The sequence below is a fragment of the Nicotiana sylvestris genome, chromosome 8 (assembly GCF_000393655.2).
Source record: "Nicotiana sylvestris chromosome 8, ASM39365v2, whole genome shotgun sequence".
Taxonomy (NCBI): domain Eukaryota; kingdom Viridiplantae; phylum Streptophyta; class Magnoliopsida; order Solanales; family Solanaceae; genus Nicotiana; species Nicotiana sylvestris.
Genome location: NC_091064.1, coordinates 204,105,745 through 204,123,911, shown reverse-complemented (window position 1 = coordinate 204,123,911; position 18,167 = coordinate 204,105,745). Strand labels below are relative to the sequence as shown.

Here is an 18,167-nt window from a genome sequence, read left to right as displayed (position 1 = left end):
TTGAGGGTTGAATGAGCTCGACTCGAAACCTGATTTAGAGACTGAACCCAAAACAGTTAACTAAATATGCTTGAGAGCAAACGCGTAAGAGCCATTGTCGCCAGCACTAAAATTGAAGGTCGTATCGACCGAGCACGTAAGAGCCTACGGGCCAGCCTGATGAGCCCCAGGGCCATACCACGAATCTAAGGATTCCTCTGAACTCAAAGACTATTTCATCTGGCTAAAATCAAGGAAAAAAGAAATGCAGGAGAAACAAAACCGTGAGGTTTCCTCTTTATACATACATGCGGAAAAATACAAGCTCCGTTTACAACATGCTTAGAAAATAATATATATAGAAACAGAGAAGGAAATATACGTCCCCTTGGGGACTATGGCCCAATGGCCCCATCCTCGGCATTGGACATAAGGAATTTAGCATCGTGTTCTTCCGCCTTGGCTTGCTTGATCTCTTCCGAGAGGTCGAAGCGCTTGGCATGAATTTCCTCGAGGGTTTCCCTCCGAGATTTACACTTCACGAACTCTTTACTATTGCTCTCATGATCAAGAGCTTCCCTCAGCTCAACTCTAGCATAGGCAGCGCCCTTCAAATAGGCCATCATTTTCTGTTCAGCCCTAGTGCGACTCATTACAGTCTCAACCCGGGCATTTACCACCTCGGCCTTTGCCCTCAAAAGCTCGGACTCGAGCCTTGTGATCATGTTCGCTCGGACAGAATCATTTGCATAAGCATTTCGGACTTGCACCTCGAGGGTAGAAGTCTTAGCCAAAACACCCTCCTTGGCCGCAACTTGGGCATCTACCTGAGCCTTCAACTCGTTAAACTCACGGTTGGCCCGGACAACTTCGCCCCAAAGTCGTTCTAGCTCCTCCGTTTTGCTCTCCAACTGAAATATCGAAACATTAATCTCTGAAAATAAAAAGGGAAGCATACATCGACATGAGATACAGGTTACCTATCTTTCGAGACGGCTTTCGCAGTTCCAACTTCAATTCGCCTCACACCGCAGGTATACGAGCTCACTTTCCTTTCTCGCACAAAGGAGTCTAAGGGATTTCTACCTATCCAAAGCTTTCTACAGCCTGGCCTCATGGCGAAGCAGCTCGGACTTAAGCTTGTCAAAGGTCTGCAAACGAAAATTCAATAAGAAAGGAAGGGCGCAAAACCAAGATAAGCATATACCGGCTACCAAAGCTTACCATAAAGCCAAGACACTGAGCCTCACCAAAAGCCAAGCCAATGTCTGATGTCCTAGTATCCCCCGAAATGCCTTTGGTAGAAAAAGAGGAACGCGCCGCATGACCCTCGTTCCTCGAAGTACCTTCGACGAGAATGGGAAATGATCTTTCGAAAACAGAGGCCTCCGAATCTGGAAGATTGGCCGACTCACCTCTTTTGAACCTCAAAAGAGGACTTGCCCCGCCGTAAGCATCCCCACACCTCGGAGACTCTCTCCGTTTATTATCGACCCTCGACCCCGAGGTAGGCAGTCTCTCCTACTCCCCAGGGGGCATGGCCTTATCTCGGAAAAATCTCCAACACCTGCGGCGGCAGAGTTAGTGTGCTAAAAGGCCTTGGACAGGTCTCTCCACCTGCTCTTATCATAGGTCGAACAAGCCGCCAGCTTGCGGGACCATTCAGCCAAATTAGGGACCTCGTTCGACAACCAAGGAATTGCTACAAAGAATGAAATAGAAAGATCCCTTTATGTAACCCGCCTCCGCTATGGAGAAAGCGATAAAGATACAGGTATGCCACTTACGTGTGAAATTCCATTTCTCAGGAAATGGCAAAAACTCTCTAGGGATAATATCGACTGTCCCTGCTCGAACGAACCGACCATCTACCCTCGATCCTCGTCCTCTTTGTCGTTAACAGCAGGGGACCGAGTGGATCGACGTTGCTGAGTAATCAAGCCCCGGTAATGTAGCGGCCGATATAACCTAACGAGATGGCTGAGAGTGAATTCGAGCCCGGTCTTATCCGCAAAGTATCTTATCATCAGCACTATCTTCTAAAGGGTTGGGTGAGCCTACGCCAGGGTAGCCAGATATCTCCTACAGAATTTGAGCACAGCCTATCGAGGGGACCCGACGTAAAAGGATATGTATACACGCTCAAAAACCCCTCAACATGGGTCATGATTCTTTCCTCCGGGGAAGATACCTGCAGTACCACTCCTTCTCCCTATCCGCAATCTTTTCTAATCATCTCGTGGTGGTCCTCCCTTATTGAGGAGATGAACCTCGATGCATGCTCCCGATGCCCTTGAATGTTGGGAGGTCTCTCCAACGTAAAATCTCTCCTCGAGACAAAACACCTCGAGGCCCGCTCACCGGGTACCGGTGGTGTGCCACCGACCGGACACGGAACAGAGGCAGAACTCCCCTCTCATTGATAGACGGATGCCGATGTAGCAATCATGGCTACGGTAAAATAGAAAGAGGAGGATGGAGATTTGGGCAAAGGCTTTGAGTTGACACGACGGGAGAACTAGCACAAGGAACAAAGTTCTATGGAAGAAATAGTTACTTAGAGTAGCAGAATTTCCATTTGAGAAGTAAGCGAGTGAGTATATAAAGGCAGGTAGTGACTACTCGCCTACCTAGAAGACCAATTAATTCTGGCCATGACAGTGTAACCTTTTTTGGGAAATGCACTGGCAGGACCACCCCGGGGGCCCCATTATCAGGTTGCATGAACGTTGCTATCACGCGAAATTCAGGAGGTATCGAGACCTCGAGGTTTTCCTGCTATCATAAGCATCGGCTCCAAAGGAGCTATCGAACTAATTTCGAGGTAGAACACGATCTCGGGGGCCTCGATTATTCCAAGTATGAGCTCCAAAGAGCCAACATCAAAATTTGAAGGCTAACTCCGCAAGAACGATGGAGCATAAAGAATGGAAAGACTTGAAGTAGAAAGATTCTCTTGCATTGCCAAAAAATATACTTACATGGGGCGTCTTTACAAGACTTGTTTCCCCGAGAATACATACACACAAAAAAAGAAGAAAAGCAAAGATGACGCAGGCCGACTCTTCATCGCCACTACCCCCCGAACCATCTCCGGGACCTTCATCCAAAGCGACTAAGATCTCCCAATTTTCCTCCGATTCTCGGGCCTTCTCGACCTTAGTCGAGATATCGGAACCTTTGGCACTGGCTTCCTCTAAGGCTTGCCTCCTCGTCTTTGCACTAGCATGAGCAATAGCTCGAATCAGTTTTTGCTCGGCCTCCACCGATATACTTCGGGCTATTTGATTCGCAGTGGCAGCATCCTTCAGATAAGTAGAAACTTTTCCTTCGACCTCAAACTTGGCCGTAGATAGCACAACAATCTCTTTTTGAGCATTTTGGAGAAGACCCTGGGTCGATGCTAATTCTGAGGTCACTACCTCGTTTCGCTTCCTCAGCTCGAGGATCTCCCCATTCTTTTGCCTGATCTGCAAAAGAAAAGGTAAGTCGGCAAACATTGAATTATGGGAACAATGAACGGATTTATGAATAACGAATTACCTGCTCCTCAAGGCCAGCCCTTTCTCTAAGAACTCCCTCCAAAGTTGCCCGAAGTTCGCTCAGCTCCTTCTCATTTCGAGTAGAGGAGGCCTCCAACTCCTGCAGACCCGAGACGAGTTTCTCGAGCTCCTTTCCATGACATGAAAGCTCCTCTCGAAGCCTAGAGGAGGCGTGATCATACATCTCCTTAGACTACGGCGAAACAAAAGAGTCAGTAAAATGAGGAAAAATGCTTGAGACTAAAAAAGTATACATCAACAGCTATCACCTGTCGCTGGAACTTCTCCGTTGCCTCAACAGCGCGAGGAGCATCGAGATCAATGTCCTCGCTGGCATCGTCAACGTCATCAAAGAAGTCGTCAAACTCAAGATCAAGGCCAACCTTGTACTACTATAAAGTAGCAAGAGAGGTCAAATCAGCTTTTACCCGAGAAGGTCGGGATCGATTTCCACATGGAGCTAGATATTGGAGTTGAGTTTCTATCTAAATTGGTGTTGCGTAATTGTTCCTAATTGCACTTCTAAACATTGTTGGTTCTGATTTCTTACTTCTAATTTTATACTACTAATATGCTAAATTAGGCTAAGTGAAACTAAGATTAAGCTATTGAGAGTTGTTCAAATAGATAAAAGGCACTAGGGTAGTGACTTTATCCTAGGTGTCTAATTGATGGATTCTTTAGTCTAAGGCTAGATTATTATATTTGGGGAGTATAATATAACCATTGCACGATTATACTCACTATGATATAACCATTGCACGATTATACTCACTCTATACCTCTCGGTAGTTCGAGTGATTTTTCCCGAATTGACTTTCTCAAGACCAATTAGGTATAATAATTTGTGCAAGTAATTGAGGTTCAAGTCGGGTATTACTATCTCTAGGTTTAACCCTTTAATTGGGGCTATCAATCTCTTGAATATGCCCCAATTCCTTGTTGGACCAATTTCAGAGACTTAGGCTCTCTTTCTCAAGAAGAGCCAAAGTCAACTAGGCAAAAATTAGTGTTTGCAACCACTAATTCAACATTAAAACCTTAAATTAGTCCAAATATCAAACACCCATAGACAATCAAACATCAAAAGACAAGACCCATCAATTATTCACACTAGGGTTGAGCTACAACCCTTGTTAATGGGTCTAGCTACTCATGATTATAGAAGAAAACAAAGAAATAGATGAAGAAAAGCCCATAATAATTAATTGCTAGATAAAACTTGAAGATTCAATGATGAAACTAAGCTAAAATTACTCAAAATGGAAAAGAAGTGCTCACGAGCGCAACTCTATCTCAAAATACAACTGATAACCTAAAAATGGGAAAAGAAACTATTTATACTAGGCTAAATATTCTGGACAAAAATACCCCTGCGGGGTAGTGCGGACCGCACAAAATCGAGTGCGGCCGAACTAAGGCTCTTGGCTAAATAATTTGCTCTCTGAAGTTGCCCACCGCAGACCGCACAAAATACTCTGCGGCCGCGGTGGCTTCTATTGCGGTCCGCATAAAAAGGACTGCGGACCGCATTGGCCAGGTTCCTCCAAAATATCACCTCTCTGAACTTGAGCTTTACGGACCACACAAAGTCGAGTGCAGCCGCAATGAAGTCAATGCGGTCCACACAAAATACTCTGCAGCCGCATTGCCTGGCTACCTGAATTGCATGCTCTCTGAAATTCATCTTTGCGGACCGCACAGAATAGTGTGTGGCCGCACTGATCCTGTTAGACTGAGCTTGACCTTGTTCTTGGTACTTGTGCTTTCACTCCTTTTTGAGCTGGTTTTTTGTAATACCCTATATTTAATAAGGGTGTATTGGTCATTAGTAAAATAATAATAATAATAATAATAATAATAATAATAATAATAATAATAACGAAAAAAAAGAGGGAGCAAATTACTAAAACAAAATAACTCAAAAAAAAATAAGTAAAGCAAAAAGGGCCGAAGCCCATTTTGCCAAAACAAAAGAAAGGACAAACGAGAAGCTTCAGATCGCCGAGAAAACAAAATTTCAAAAGGGAGAAGAAGAAGAAGAAAAAGGGTGGAACCAAAACTTGAGAAATTTTAAATACACACTAGTTCTTACGGGTAATACTCGAATTTCTCATCTGGGTTCTTTTCTTCTGGTAATTTTTTTTTTATCTCAGTTCATATATTTAATGGGTTTCACAAGGTATAAGAAATTTAATACCAATAAGAGTTATTCTGGGCAAATTATGCAATTGGAAGTTGGTCAATGTTATTGTAGGATAAATTAACTTGGAAAAAGAAGGGTATTGATGTATTTGTACTTAAACTAGTCTCATTATATATGATCTTTGTTAGGTGTAAATTAAGTTAGTATGCAAGGTTTGAGGTTTGGTGTTAACTGTATTACAATGACAATATCGAATTTGGGTTTGAATGTTATGAGTCTAGTATTGAGTACAAAAGATAGGTACCAATTAAGAAGGAATATGATGGACAATAAAGTTATTTTAGTTTCAATTTATGCACACGATTAAGAAAATTGAACAGTAAAGGGAATAAACCATATAAATACCTTTTTATTTAAAAGATTTTGGACTAATTTAAATTACTCGTAGCATGGGTAAATATAATTCGGTGAATTGATGATAAAATATAAAACTCGAAGGATTGGGTATTCTAAATTAGTGATGAATTTAGCCTAAATGAGGCAATTAACACGAGATCGATGTTGATGTGGTTATAGATTGATTGAAGAAAGTTGTACGGATCGCTCAAGGTGACGAGTTTGGTATTTCACACGAGTACTGTGAGTACTAACCTTACCTCAATTTGTATTTCTACAACTAACATGATTTACATATGATTTTAATATGAGCATGTTACCGACTGATTTGAATCTGCATGTGGGACAAGTCCTTTACTCGATATGATACTACTATATTTATTTTAGACGATTACAGTTATTCTGAATATTCTCATTGTTACTAAATACGTTTTACTGTTACTTGAGATAAGATTTACTGTTATTGAAACTAAATTACATGATTTGATAATAACCGAAATGCCCTATATTGTTTTAAAATATTTTCTACGAGTATATACGGATTACAGAGACAAGTATAAATGGGAGTAGACATTGAAGGATCCCGTAGCTAACGGCTGGTTCGTTAGACCTGGTGCACCTTGTAATTATAGATTACCATTATAGCCCTCGCCAGTGGGAAGGTAGAACTAGCATACCGTTACCGACTTCCCTCGAGTAGGGACTACCATTATATTTGACTTCTTGCGAAGAAGTCCACTGTTATACCGATTACATGATCTGTTCATTGAAACCTCCCAAATATGAATATTGATATTATACAGTGGTTACCGAGCTTATTACTGAACTGTTAATTGTATTATACTACAAGAAAAACATGATGAGACTGAAAATTATTTATTGTTTCTAAAAGGGCATTTTTATGTTATCTGTTTGAGATACTAGCATGTTTTCTGACTTGTCCCCAATAAAAACGGTTGTGGTTACGTTTTATTACTCACTGAGCTAGCGACTCATTCCCCACTAATTTTTTTACAGAGACAGCAGTTGACGCAGGCGAGGATTTCCTTAATTAGAGCGCACAGGTTGATAGTTCTTGGTGAGCCTCGCACTTGTTCGCGTGGGCGGAGATTTTATTTATTTTTATGGTCTATTCTTTGAATTCTTAGAGTCGCTCAATAGTCATTCTTTTAGTGTCATGAGTATTATTTATTTATTATAGTCTTATGCTGAGTATCGTTCTTTATTTTCAAAGTTGGAGAAAAATTAACATTTCTGGTTGTTAGTGGGTTAATTAGTAATGGTGAAAACTCATTTTGGTTGATTGATAAGTTGTCGATTATTTGGTATGATATTAGGATGTTTGGTTGTTGATTTGAGACAGAATTATTTTTGGAATAGTCCAAAAATAGGGGAAAATCTGTCCGATTTTATGTAAAATACCGATAAGGCTTACTTGGGAGCACTTACTCCTAAACGCCGGTCACGATCCTAAATTGGGTCATGACAAAGTTGGTATCAGAGCTTAGGCTTTAAGTCCCGAGTCATGGAGTAATGTTTAGTAGAGTCTTGTTCATGGGTTTGTAGGCACCCATACTTATGATCTCGAGGCTACTGAACATTTAGGAATGTTTTCCCTTCTTTCATTATTTGATCGTGCGTTGAGATATCTTGAGATTGACTTTGGAATTTTTTTTTCACAGATGGCTAGGATACGCACACCCTCATCTGCTAGACGTGGTGCTACCCGAGGTGGCGGTCAAGTTGGGGTTCATCAAACTAGAAGACAGACTGCCCCTCAACCTCAAGTTGGGAACATGGGTCAAACCCAAGCTATTATGCCAGATCAAATGCAAGAGCAGGGAGTTCAGAACACTCCACCACCAGTGCCAACTGTTGTACCTACTGTTGCCTTACGTGCAGATGCAGTGGCAAGGTTATTGAATGTGTTAGAGGCATTGGTGCCTACTCAGGGCAGAAGTTCAGCTCCTCAGGTTACTTTACAGACACAAGCACCTACACAGACTCAGCCTTTCGGGAATAAGGAAGTATCCCTACACGAGTTCCTGAAATTGAAATCACCAAAATTCATAAGTTCCGATAATTCAACAGATCCTCAAAGTTTCTTGGACGGGACACTCAAGGCATTACATGCTCTTGGATGTTCTAGTAAGAGAGCCGTGGAACTCGTAGCATACAAACTAGAGGATATGACCAACACATGGTATGAAAAGGTATTGCTAGGAAGGCCAGCAGAAGCACCACCACTAACATGGGACGAGTTCACTAAGTTGTTCAAGAATCATTTTCTTCCGGACGGTCTGATGCAACAATATGCTAGAGACTTTAAGAGATTGGTTCAAACTCCAGATATGGATGTGTCAACATATAACACTAAGTTCTGCAAGCTGGCTATATATGCTCCTCACTTAGTGCCTACCGAAGAAGCTCGAGTTTAGAGGTTTGTTGATGGATTGGTTGGTCGTCTATACACTGCAGTATCCCCACAGATGAAGACTTTATCCTACTCTGATGTAGTCGACCTTGCTAGAAAGATTAAAAACAAGGGACGCGAGGAGCGTGCAACTAGTGATTTATGTAAGAAGGCCAGGACAGGAGGGGCTTTTAGTGGTGGTTTGAGTGAAAATAGAAAAGCAGGAAATCAGGGACAACAACAACAAGGTTCTCAGACAGGGACACACATGTCTTCACAGTCCACATACATACCACATTATAGACAAGGTAATAGGGGACTTCTGGACATCATAATTCTGGGCAGATATATGCCACTACACGAGTTTGCCAGACTTATGGTAGATCACATTTGGACCAATGTCGTGTTCTAACTGGAGAGTGCTTTCGGTGTGGCCAGTTGGGATATCACTTGAGTGATTGCCCTCAGCCTCCGAGAAATTTCAACCAAGCTTCTATTCAGTCAGTTGCACTGACTTAGACTACTCGTAATACTTCAGGTGCTACGGGTATAGGAAATAGAGGTCGAGGTGCTGGAGACCGTGCTACTGTGAATCAAGGACAAGGCAATGCTGGTAAAGGTCAGGCGAGAGTTTTTGCATTTACTAGACAGGATGCTCAGGCCTCGAATGCAGTGGTTACAGGTATTCTTTCTGTCTATTCATGTGATGCACTTGCGTTGATTGATCCGGGATCTACTCACTCCTATGTGTCCTCGTACTTTGCTTTGAGATTTAGTAGACAGCCCGAGCTATTGAATGATTCTTTTCTAGTTGCTACTACTGTTGGAGAGTCTTTGTTAGCTGAATACGTGTATCGTGCTTGTCAGATTCAGGTTGAGGGTAGAGATACTCTAGCTGACCTTATTGTACTTGATATGATTGACATTGACATGTTGATGGGAATAGATTGGTTATCTTCTTGCTATGCTATAGTCGATTGGCATGCAAAGATAGTTAAGTTTGAGATACCAAATGAACCCAGTTTTATTCTAAGAGGGAGTCAGGTTCCAGAGACTTGCAAAATTGTATCTTTTATGAAGGCTGAGAATGTACCAATAGTGAGAGAATTTTCTGATGTATTTCCTGAGGATTTACTAGGATTGCCTCCAATACGAGAAATAGACTTTAATATTGATTTGCTACCTGACACACAGCCCATATTGATACCCCCATATAGAATGGCACCAGCAGAGTTGAGGGAGCTAAAGCAACAGTTACAAGATTTGTTAGGTAAGGGTTTTATTAGACCTAGTGTATCACCATGGGTGTACCAGTACTATTCGTAAAGAAGAAAGACAGATCCCTGAGATTGTGCATTGACTACAGGCAGTTGAACAAGATAACAATACGCAATAAATATCCTTTGCCCCGTATAGATGACATGTTTTATCAGTTACAAGGAGCTGCCCACTTTTCAAAGATTGACCTCCGTTCTGGTTATCATCAACTTAGAATCAAAGATGAAGATATTTCTAAGACTGCTTTTAGAACTCGATACGGGTACTATGAGTTCCTTGTGATGCCTTTCGGACTGACAAATTCTCCAGTTGCATTCATGGATTTAATGAATAGTGTGTTCAAGCTGTTTCTGGATAGATTTGTAATAGTATTTACTGATGATATCTTGATATATTCTTGTAGCCAAGGAGAACACGAGAATCATCTCAGGACAGTGTTGCAGAGATTGCGAGAACATCGGCTTTATGCTAAGTTCTCGAAGTGTGAATTCTGGCTAGACTCGGTATCATTTCTGGGACATGTTGCATCCAAAGATGGAATTATGGTAGATCCTAAGAAGACCAAAGCTGTGCAGAAATGGCCCAGACCTTCTTCTCCTACAGAGATTCGCAGCTTTTTAGGCTTAGCAGGCTATTACAGCCATTTTGTGCAGGATTTCTCCAGAATAGCAGCGCCACTGACCAAGCTAACACAGAAAAATGCAAAGTTTCAGTGGACGGAGGAATGTGAGCAAAGCTTTCAGAAACTCAAAACGTGTCTGACAATTGCACCAATATTAGCCTTACCATCAGGTTCTGGAGGATTTACAGTATTCTGTGACACCTCGAGGGTGGGATTAGGATGTGTTCTCATGCAAAATGGTCGTGTTATAGCTTATGCTTCGAGACAATTGAAAAGGCAGGAGCAAAACTATCCTACACATGATTTGGAGATGGTTGTAGTGGTATTTGCTCTAAAACTTTGGAGGCATTATCTATACGGCGAAACTTGTGAGATTTATACAGACCATAAAAGTCTGAAGTATATCTTTCTGCAGAGAGATCTGAATCTTCGGCAGCGTCGGTGGATGGAACTACTCAAAGACTATGATTTTTCTATTTTATATCATCCTGGAAAAGCCAATCTAGTGGCTGATACATTGAGCAGAAAATCTATGGGGAGTTTGGCACATATAGCCCCTGCAAAGAGACTTTTGGCCAAAGATATTCGGAGACTAGAAGATACAGGTATCAGATTTAGTATGGGAAGTTCAGAGGCATTGTTGGCTTGTGCTCAGGCTAAGTCTTCATTAGTTGAGCGCATTAAGGCCACCCAATATGAGGATGAACGATTATGCAAATATAGGGATGAGGCCTTAGCTAGTAAAATCAAGGATATGATTGTTGAAAGTGATGGTGTTCTTCGAATGGGTGACAGGTTATGTGTAGCAGACGTAGATGGGTTGAGACATGCTATTCTTAAATAAGCTCACAACACTAAATACACTATACATCCTGGATCCACAAAAATATACCATGACCTGAAGTAATTTTATTGGTGAGAAGGTATGAAGAAAGATGTTGCTAACTTTGTTTCTAGTTGTTTGACTTGTCAGTAGGTCAAGGCTGAGCATCAGCGACCCGCAGGACTACTACAATAAATTGAGATTTCAGAGTGGAAATGGGAAAGAATTACTATGGATTTTGGTCACCGGGCTACCACGAACCCTTAGAGGTTATGAGTCGGTATGGGTGATTGTAGATTGACTGACGAAATCAACACATTTTTTTGCCGGTGAAGACTACATATGGTGGAGTCAGGTATGCACAGATATTTATGAACAAAATTGTCCGACTTCACGGAGTTCCAGTATCCATCATCTCTGATAGAGGATCACAGTTCACTTCACGCTTTTGAAAATCATTTCAAGAAGCATTAGGTACATGAGTAGATCTTAGTACTACATTTTATCCATAAACAGACGGGCAGTCTGAATGTACTATTCAGATCTTGGAGGATATGTTGAGAGCTTGCATTCTTGAGTTTGGAGGTAGTTGGGACACTTATCTACCATTAGCTGAATTTGCTTACAACAATAGCTTCCGGTCCAGTATTCAAATGGCATCGTACGAAGCATTGTATAGTAGAAGATGTCGTTCTCCTATCAGACGGTTTAAAGCTGGTGAGACTAACTTATTGGGACCCGACTTAGTACAAAAAGCAATGGACAAAGTCCAGTTGATCAGACAGAGATTGCTTACAGCTCAAAGTAGACAAAAGTCTTATGTTGATAAGAGGAGAAGAGATTTAGTGTTCACAATTGGAGACAAAGTGTTCCTACGAGTCTCTCCTATGAAAGGTGTGATGCGGTTTGGGAAAAGAGGCAAGCTGAGCCCCAGGTTTATAGGACCGTATGAGATACTAGATTGAGTGGGAGCTATGGCTTATCGTTTGGCACTTCCTCCCGAGTTTTCCTTTATTCATCCAGTGTTTCATGTCTCAATGCTAAGAAAATGTATATCAGACTCATCTCAGGTGCTTGAAGCACTAACTATATCGCTTGATGAGAAGTTGTCTTATGAGGAGGAGCCGAGGACAATTGTTGATAGACAAGTAAGAAAGCTACGGTCAAAAAAAATTGTTTTCGTTAAAGTTTTATGGAGAAATCATACCGTTGAAGAAGCTACTTGGGAGGTAGAAAAAGATATGCAAGCGAAGTATCCCCATTTGTTTCAGTTTACAGGTACGTAATTAAGCTAAATTCGGAGATCGAATTTCATAAGGTGGGGAGGATGTAATATCCTATATTTAATAAGGGTATTGGTTATAAGTAAAATAATAATAATAATAATAACTAAAAAAAAGGGAGCAAATTACTAAAACAAAATAACTCAAAAAAAAAATAAGTAAAGCAAAAAGGGTCGAAGCCCATTTTGCCAAAACAAAAGAAAGGACAAACGAGAAGCTTCAGATCGCCGAGAAAACAAAATTTCAAAAGGGAGAAGAAGAAGAAGAAAAAGGGTGGAACCAAAACTTGAGAAATTTTAAATACGCACTATTTCTTACGGGAAATACTCGAATTTCTCATCTAGGTTCTTTTCTTCTGGTAATTTTTTTTATCTCAGTTCATATATTTAATGGGTTTCATAAGGTATAAGAAATTTAATACCAATAAGAGTTATTCTGGGCAAATTATGCAATTGGAAATTGGTCAATGTTATTGTAGGATAAATTAACTTGGAAAAAGAAGGGTATTGGTGTATTTGTATTTAAACTAGTCTCATTATATATGATCTTTGTTAGGTGTAAATTAAGTTAGGGTGCAAGGATTGAGTTTTGGTATTAACTGTATTGCAATGACAATATCGAATTTGGGTTTAAATGTTATGAGTCTAGTATTGAGTACAAAAGATAGGTACCAATTAAGAAGGAATATGATGGACAATAAAGTTATTTTAGTTTCAATTTATGCACACGATTAAGAAAATTGAACAGTAAAGGGAATAAACCATATAAATATCTTTTTATTTCAATAATTTTGGACTAATTTAAATTACTCGTAGCATGGGTAAATATAATTCGGTGAATTGATGATAAAATATAAAACTCGAAGAATTGGGTATTCTAAATTAGTGATGAATTTAGCCTAAATGAGGCAATTAGCACGAGATCGATGTTGATGTGGTTATAGATTGATTGAAGAAAGTTGTACGGATCGCTCAAGGTGACGAGTTTGGTATTTCACACGAGTACTGTGAGTACTAACCTTACCTCAATTTGTATTTCTACAACTAGCATGATTTACATATGATTTTAATATGAGCATGTTACCGAATGATTTGAATCTGCATGTGGGACAAGTCCTTTACTCGATATGATACTACTATATTTATTTTAGACGATTACAGTTATTCTGAATATTCTCATTGTTACTAAATACGTTTTACTGTTACCTGAAATAAGATTTACCGTTATTGAAACTAAATTACATGATTTGATAAAAATCGAAATGCCCTATATTGTTTTAAAATATTTTCTGCGAGTATATACGGATTACAGAGACAAGTATAAATGGGAGTAGACATTGAAGGATCCCGTAGCTAATGGCGGGTTCGTTAGACCTGGTGCACCTTGTAATTACAGATTACCGTTATAGCCCTCGCCAGTGGGAAGGTAGAACTAGCATACCGTTACCGACTTCCCTCGAGTATGGACTACCGTTATATTTGACTTCTTGCGAAGAAGTCCACTATTATACCGATTACATGATCCGTTCATTGAAACCTCCCAAATGTGAATATTGATATTATATAGTGGTTACCGAACTTATTACTGAACTGTTAATTGTATTATAATACAAGAAAAACATGATGAGACTGAAAATTATTTATTGTTTCTGAAAGGGCATTTTGATGTCATCTGTTTGAGATACTAGCATGTTTTCTGACTTGTCCCCAATAAAAACGGTTGTGGTTAAGTGTTATTACTCACTGAGCTAGCGACTCATTCCCCACTAATTTTTTTTACAGAGACAGCAGTTGACGCAGGCGAGGATTTCCTTAATTAGAGCGCACAGGTTGATAGTTCTTGGTGAGCCTCGCACTTGTTCGCGTGGACGAAGATTTTATTTATTGTTATGGTCTATTCTTTGAATTCTAGAGTTACTCCATAGTCATTCGTTTAGTGTCATGAGTATTATTTATTTATTATAGTCTTATGCTGAGTATCGTTCTTTATTATCAAAGTTGGAGAAAATTAGCATTTCTAGTTGTTAGTGGGTTGATTAGTAATGGTGGAAACTCATTTTGGTTGATTTATAAGTTGTCAATTATTTGGTATGATATTAGGATGTTTGGTTGTTGATTTGAGACAAGAAATTTTTTGGAATAGTCCAAAACAGGGGAAACTCTGTCCGATTTTCTGTAAAATACCGATAAGGCTTACTTGGGAGCACTTGCTCCTAAACGTCGGTCACGATCCTAAATTGGGTCGTGACGTTTTTGATAAATTATCACCTTGTTGACCAAACCCTACAATCAAGTACAAAATGTGAGCCTTTGGGACTATTTTGTACACATTTTTAATCAAAACTTAAGCAAGAAGGAGTGTAAATTTCATCATAATCCCTATTTATCAACGCACCTCCCCCCTTGAGAGGACCCCCCACGTTGGCAGAATTCGGGTCCTGATCATCCCTTAACTCCCCAGAGGAGAACTGAGGGCCCAAATTAAGGCCATCCAGGGAATCGATATCACCAAGGGGCAATTCCTGCCCCCGGAGAGCTCCAGGCCCAAACCCTTCGGGACCAGCATCAATGGTCTCCCCAGTAGGGGCTGCACCACATTCGGTCACGGGATTGAGGACCACATTTACACCCTCCTCGAGGGTCTCTACTACACGGGACCGATCCGAACCGGCCATTCCCGGATCAGCGGCCTCCGGTCGGGGCACCTGCGGGATTCCCGCGCCCGACCTCATTCTTTGTACCAAATGGTACTGGCCCACATCATCATCATCTTCATCCCTAGTGCCGGTACTGGCTCTGGAAGCTGAAGCTGAGGTCCCGATGGCAGCTCGAGGCTGGCGTGATTTAGGTTTCTTTGCCTCAAGAGAATCAGCAGCCGCCTTATTTTTCCTTTTCTTGCCCTTATCGGGCACCAAAGTCTCCACCTCGCCATCGGGAGGCGATCTCATCAGCACACCATTGCCAAGGCCTGCACAAACACAATGGACAAACTTTATCAGCACAAAGGATACGGGGAGAAGCATAAGATTAAGATATAAGTGGTAAGAAGAACTTTACCATGATTCTTGGCCATCCACTGCGTTTTAGCTAGGTCAGGTCAAGACCGGACGAGATACAGGAACGAAGTATCCAACTGCCTAATCCATCCTGGCAGATCCTGAACCGCTTCGGGATACCAAGCGGTAGCTGCATAAACCAAGGGGAGATCATTTTCGGAAAAGAGGTAGGAAGATCACAGAGCATGTTCGAAGGAAAAATACTTACGCTGTGTATTCCACTTCTCCGAGAATGGCATCCTCCTGGTCGAGATGATGTCCGAGGTCCTCACTCGGACGAACCTGCTCATCCACCCTCGATCTTTGTCCTCATCGGTGCTCGAGAAAAATGATTTTTGGACCAGTGGTGAAGCTTAATCAAACCTCAATAAAATCGAGGGCTATACAATCTGATCAGATGGTCGAGGGTAAAGTTCTCGCCCTCGACCCCATTGGAGAAGTAGTAGAGCATGTAGACTATCCTCCAGAAAGACAGATAGATTTGACCAAGTGCCACTTGGTACTTGTCGCAGAAATTGAGAATAACCGGATCTATCTCCAAGGAAAAAGGGTTAGAATAATCGACCGGACCCAAAGTGAACAAGTAAGTATATACATAAAGGAAACCAGCTTTGTGATCCGTTATGCTCTCGTTAGAGCGGGGAATATCAACCAACAATGCCTCCTCCCATTAGCAGTCTTCCTTCACTTTCCTTATGTCGGTCACAATGCTAATGTACCGGGACACGTGTTCGCATCGGCCCGGTGTAGATGAAGGTTTCTCGACGGTGAAATCCTTCGTCATGTCGAACCCGATGTGAGTACATTGTTCAATGGTAGGTATCAATTTGGGCTTTCCTTTGGATGTTCGGGTTGAAGAGGCAGCCTCGTCTTTCCGAGGAACTGTCTTGGAAGTTCTAGCCATGATGGTGGGAAAACTTTTCTGAGGAAGTAGACAAAGGATCAAAAACGGAAGAATAAAAAATGCGCAAGGGGATGGGTCTGGCCTTGAAAATTTGAAGATGTTGAGAAAATATGAATTATCAAACGATTGATGCATTTATAGGAGCCGTGTGGGCAGCGGAAAGGACGAACCAATAGCGGTTTGTGGGCTTCTCGATAGTTGTGTTTGACGGCGACCCTTGCGCGACTTTTTGAGTATGACATTTAATGCTCTGATAGACTGGCATCATAGCGATGATGCTTACGGAGTATGGGCTTAGGATCATTTCCTATCACTTTGTTCTAGGAAACATAGGGACTATCTGTATACGGTGGAAATCGACGGCTCGATTTCACAAGCATCACGGCATCTCGAGGGCTTCTAGTGATCGATTCTGAGAATTCTCGACAATTCGACTTCGAGATAGTATAAGTAATAACCGGCCCCGAGACAATGTGAATTACCGGTCTCGGTGGATCGAGGCGGAGTTCCCAAGGCACGTGCGTATGGCAGGTCAAGTCTAGTGGACTAGCCCAAAATGCGAATCAAGGCATTAAATGGCTGGTCCAGCCCCATATCTTTGTAATGAATGTATTTTTACTATGTTGGGATTTTCCCTCTTATATAAAGGGGATCCTTGTCATATGTAAATAGTTGTTGCTCAATACTAAAGACTCAAGAACATTCTCTCTTCTCTCTAACATATTTTCTTGATTTCATTACTTCATTTATTACTCGTATTTATTGTATTCTACTTAAAGTTCGTCATTTATTGCTTATTATTGGCCACAAAGAGCCGTAATTGATTTATTTATAACTGTTAGTCTCAATCGATCACCCTCGATAGCTCCCAGCCGAGCTTCGGACTCGACCCCGAGGCCCTCGAATAGGCAAGCTCGAGGCCCCGATTGACAATGATTCAGTTTGATTAACATCTCCTTGTTAAGATCTTATCTCGTTTCTAAGTCTTTCACATAGCATCAATCGCCTAACAACTAGCATAAAAATAGATCACGTATTTTTAGAACCACTTAATGAAATTTAATTGTTATTACCATTTTCACCGTTAACACAAAGCGAAATAGTAGTTTTGTTCAGTCTTGAAAGTGATATAGGCATTTCTTTGTTGAGCCAGATATGTATATTTTACCCGCCTAATTGTTATGTATCGTAGTTAACCCCTTTGAGCTTGTAATCCTGTTACTTTGGCAACCACATTATAAACATTACCCAGTTGTTGGAACTACCCATCTATTTGAACCTTCTAACCTCTCATGAGCACTTGAATTGTTATGAACTTTGTAAAAGTTAAAGTGTGGGATGGTTGGTTTGGCTTTTGAGTGGAATTAATGAAATAAAGAGAAAAGTGCACTGTTTTGAAAAAGTAAGAGCCACTTGAATTGAAAAAAAATTAGTTGTATTGCTGTGAAAAAAATATTCCTTGATAAGTGGTGACTCTTGATGTAATTGTGCTTAAAGAAGTATGGGATAATATACATTGATGTGAAGGTGGAGTTATGGTTTGACATAAGTATGGGCTGGAATATTAAAGTATATGTATTAAAGTGCTCTAGGAGGTGTAGTCACTCTTATATCCAAATATTTTACCCGACCCGCAGCCTACAATACAACCAAATAAAGTCTTACTTGATCCTAGACTGAATGAGCTCGATTAGTAGAGTAGTACACTACGGGAATGCCTATGGTG

At 41.0% G+C, this 18,167-nt stretch overlaps 2 protein-coding genes across 2 annotated transcripts; one reads left to right on the top strand and one right to left on the bottom strand.

The window, feature by feature from the left end:
* Positions 1 to 374: 374 nt before the first annotated feature.
* Positions 375 to 5,208, bottom strand: LOC138876264 (uncharacterized). Its single transcript, XM_070155172.1, has 5 exons — positions 5,182 to 5,208; positions 3,776 to 3,910; positions 3,523 to 3,714; positions 3,059 to 3,449; positions 375 to 913 (listed from the first exon to the last, which is right to left on the bottom strand). Exons 1-5 carry the CDS (start codon positions 5,206 to 5,208, stop codon positions 375 to 377), a joined length of 1,284 nt encoding a protein of 427 aa, XP_070011273.1.
* Positions 5,209 to 8,552: 3,344 nt separating this feature from the next.
* Positions 8,553 to 11,220, top strand: LOC138876263 (uncharacterized). The gene is made up of 3 exons (XM_070155171.1): positions 8,553 to 8,784; positions 9,015 to 9,746; positions 9,917 to 11,220. Exons 1-3 carry the CDS (start codon positions 8,553 to 8,555, stop codon positions 11,218 to 11,220), a joined length of 2,268 nt encoding a protein of 755 aa, XP_070011272.1.
* The last annotated feature ends 6,947 nt before the right edge of the window (positions 11,221 to 18,167 follow it).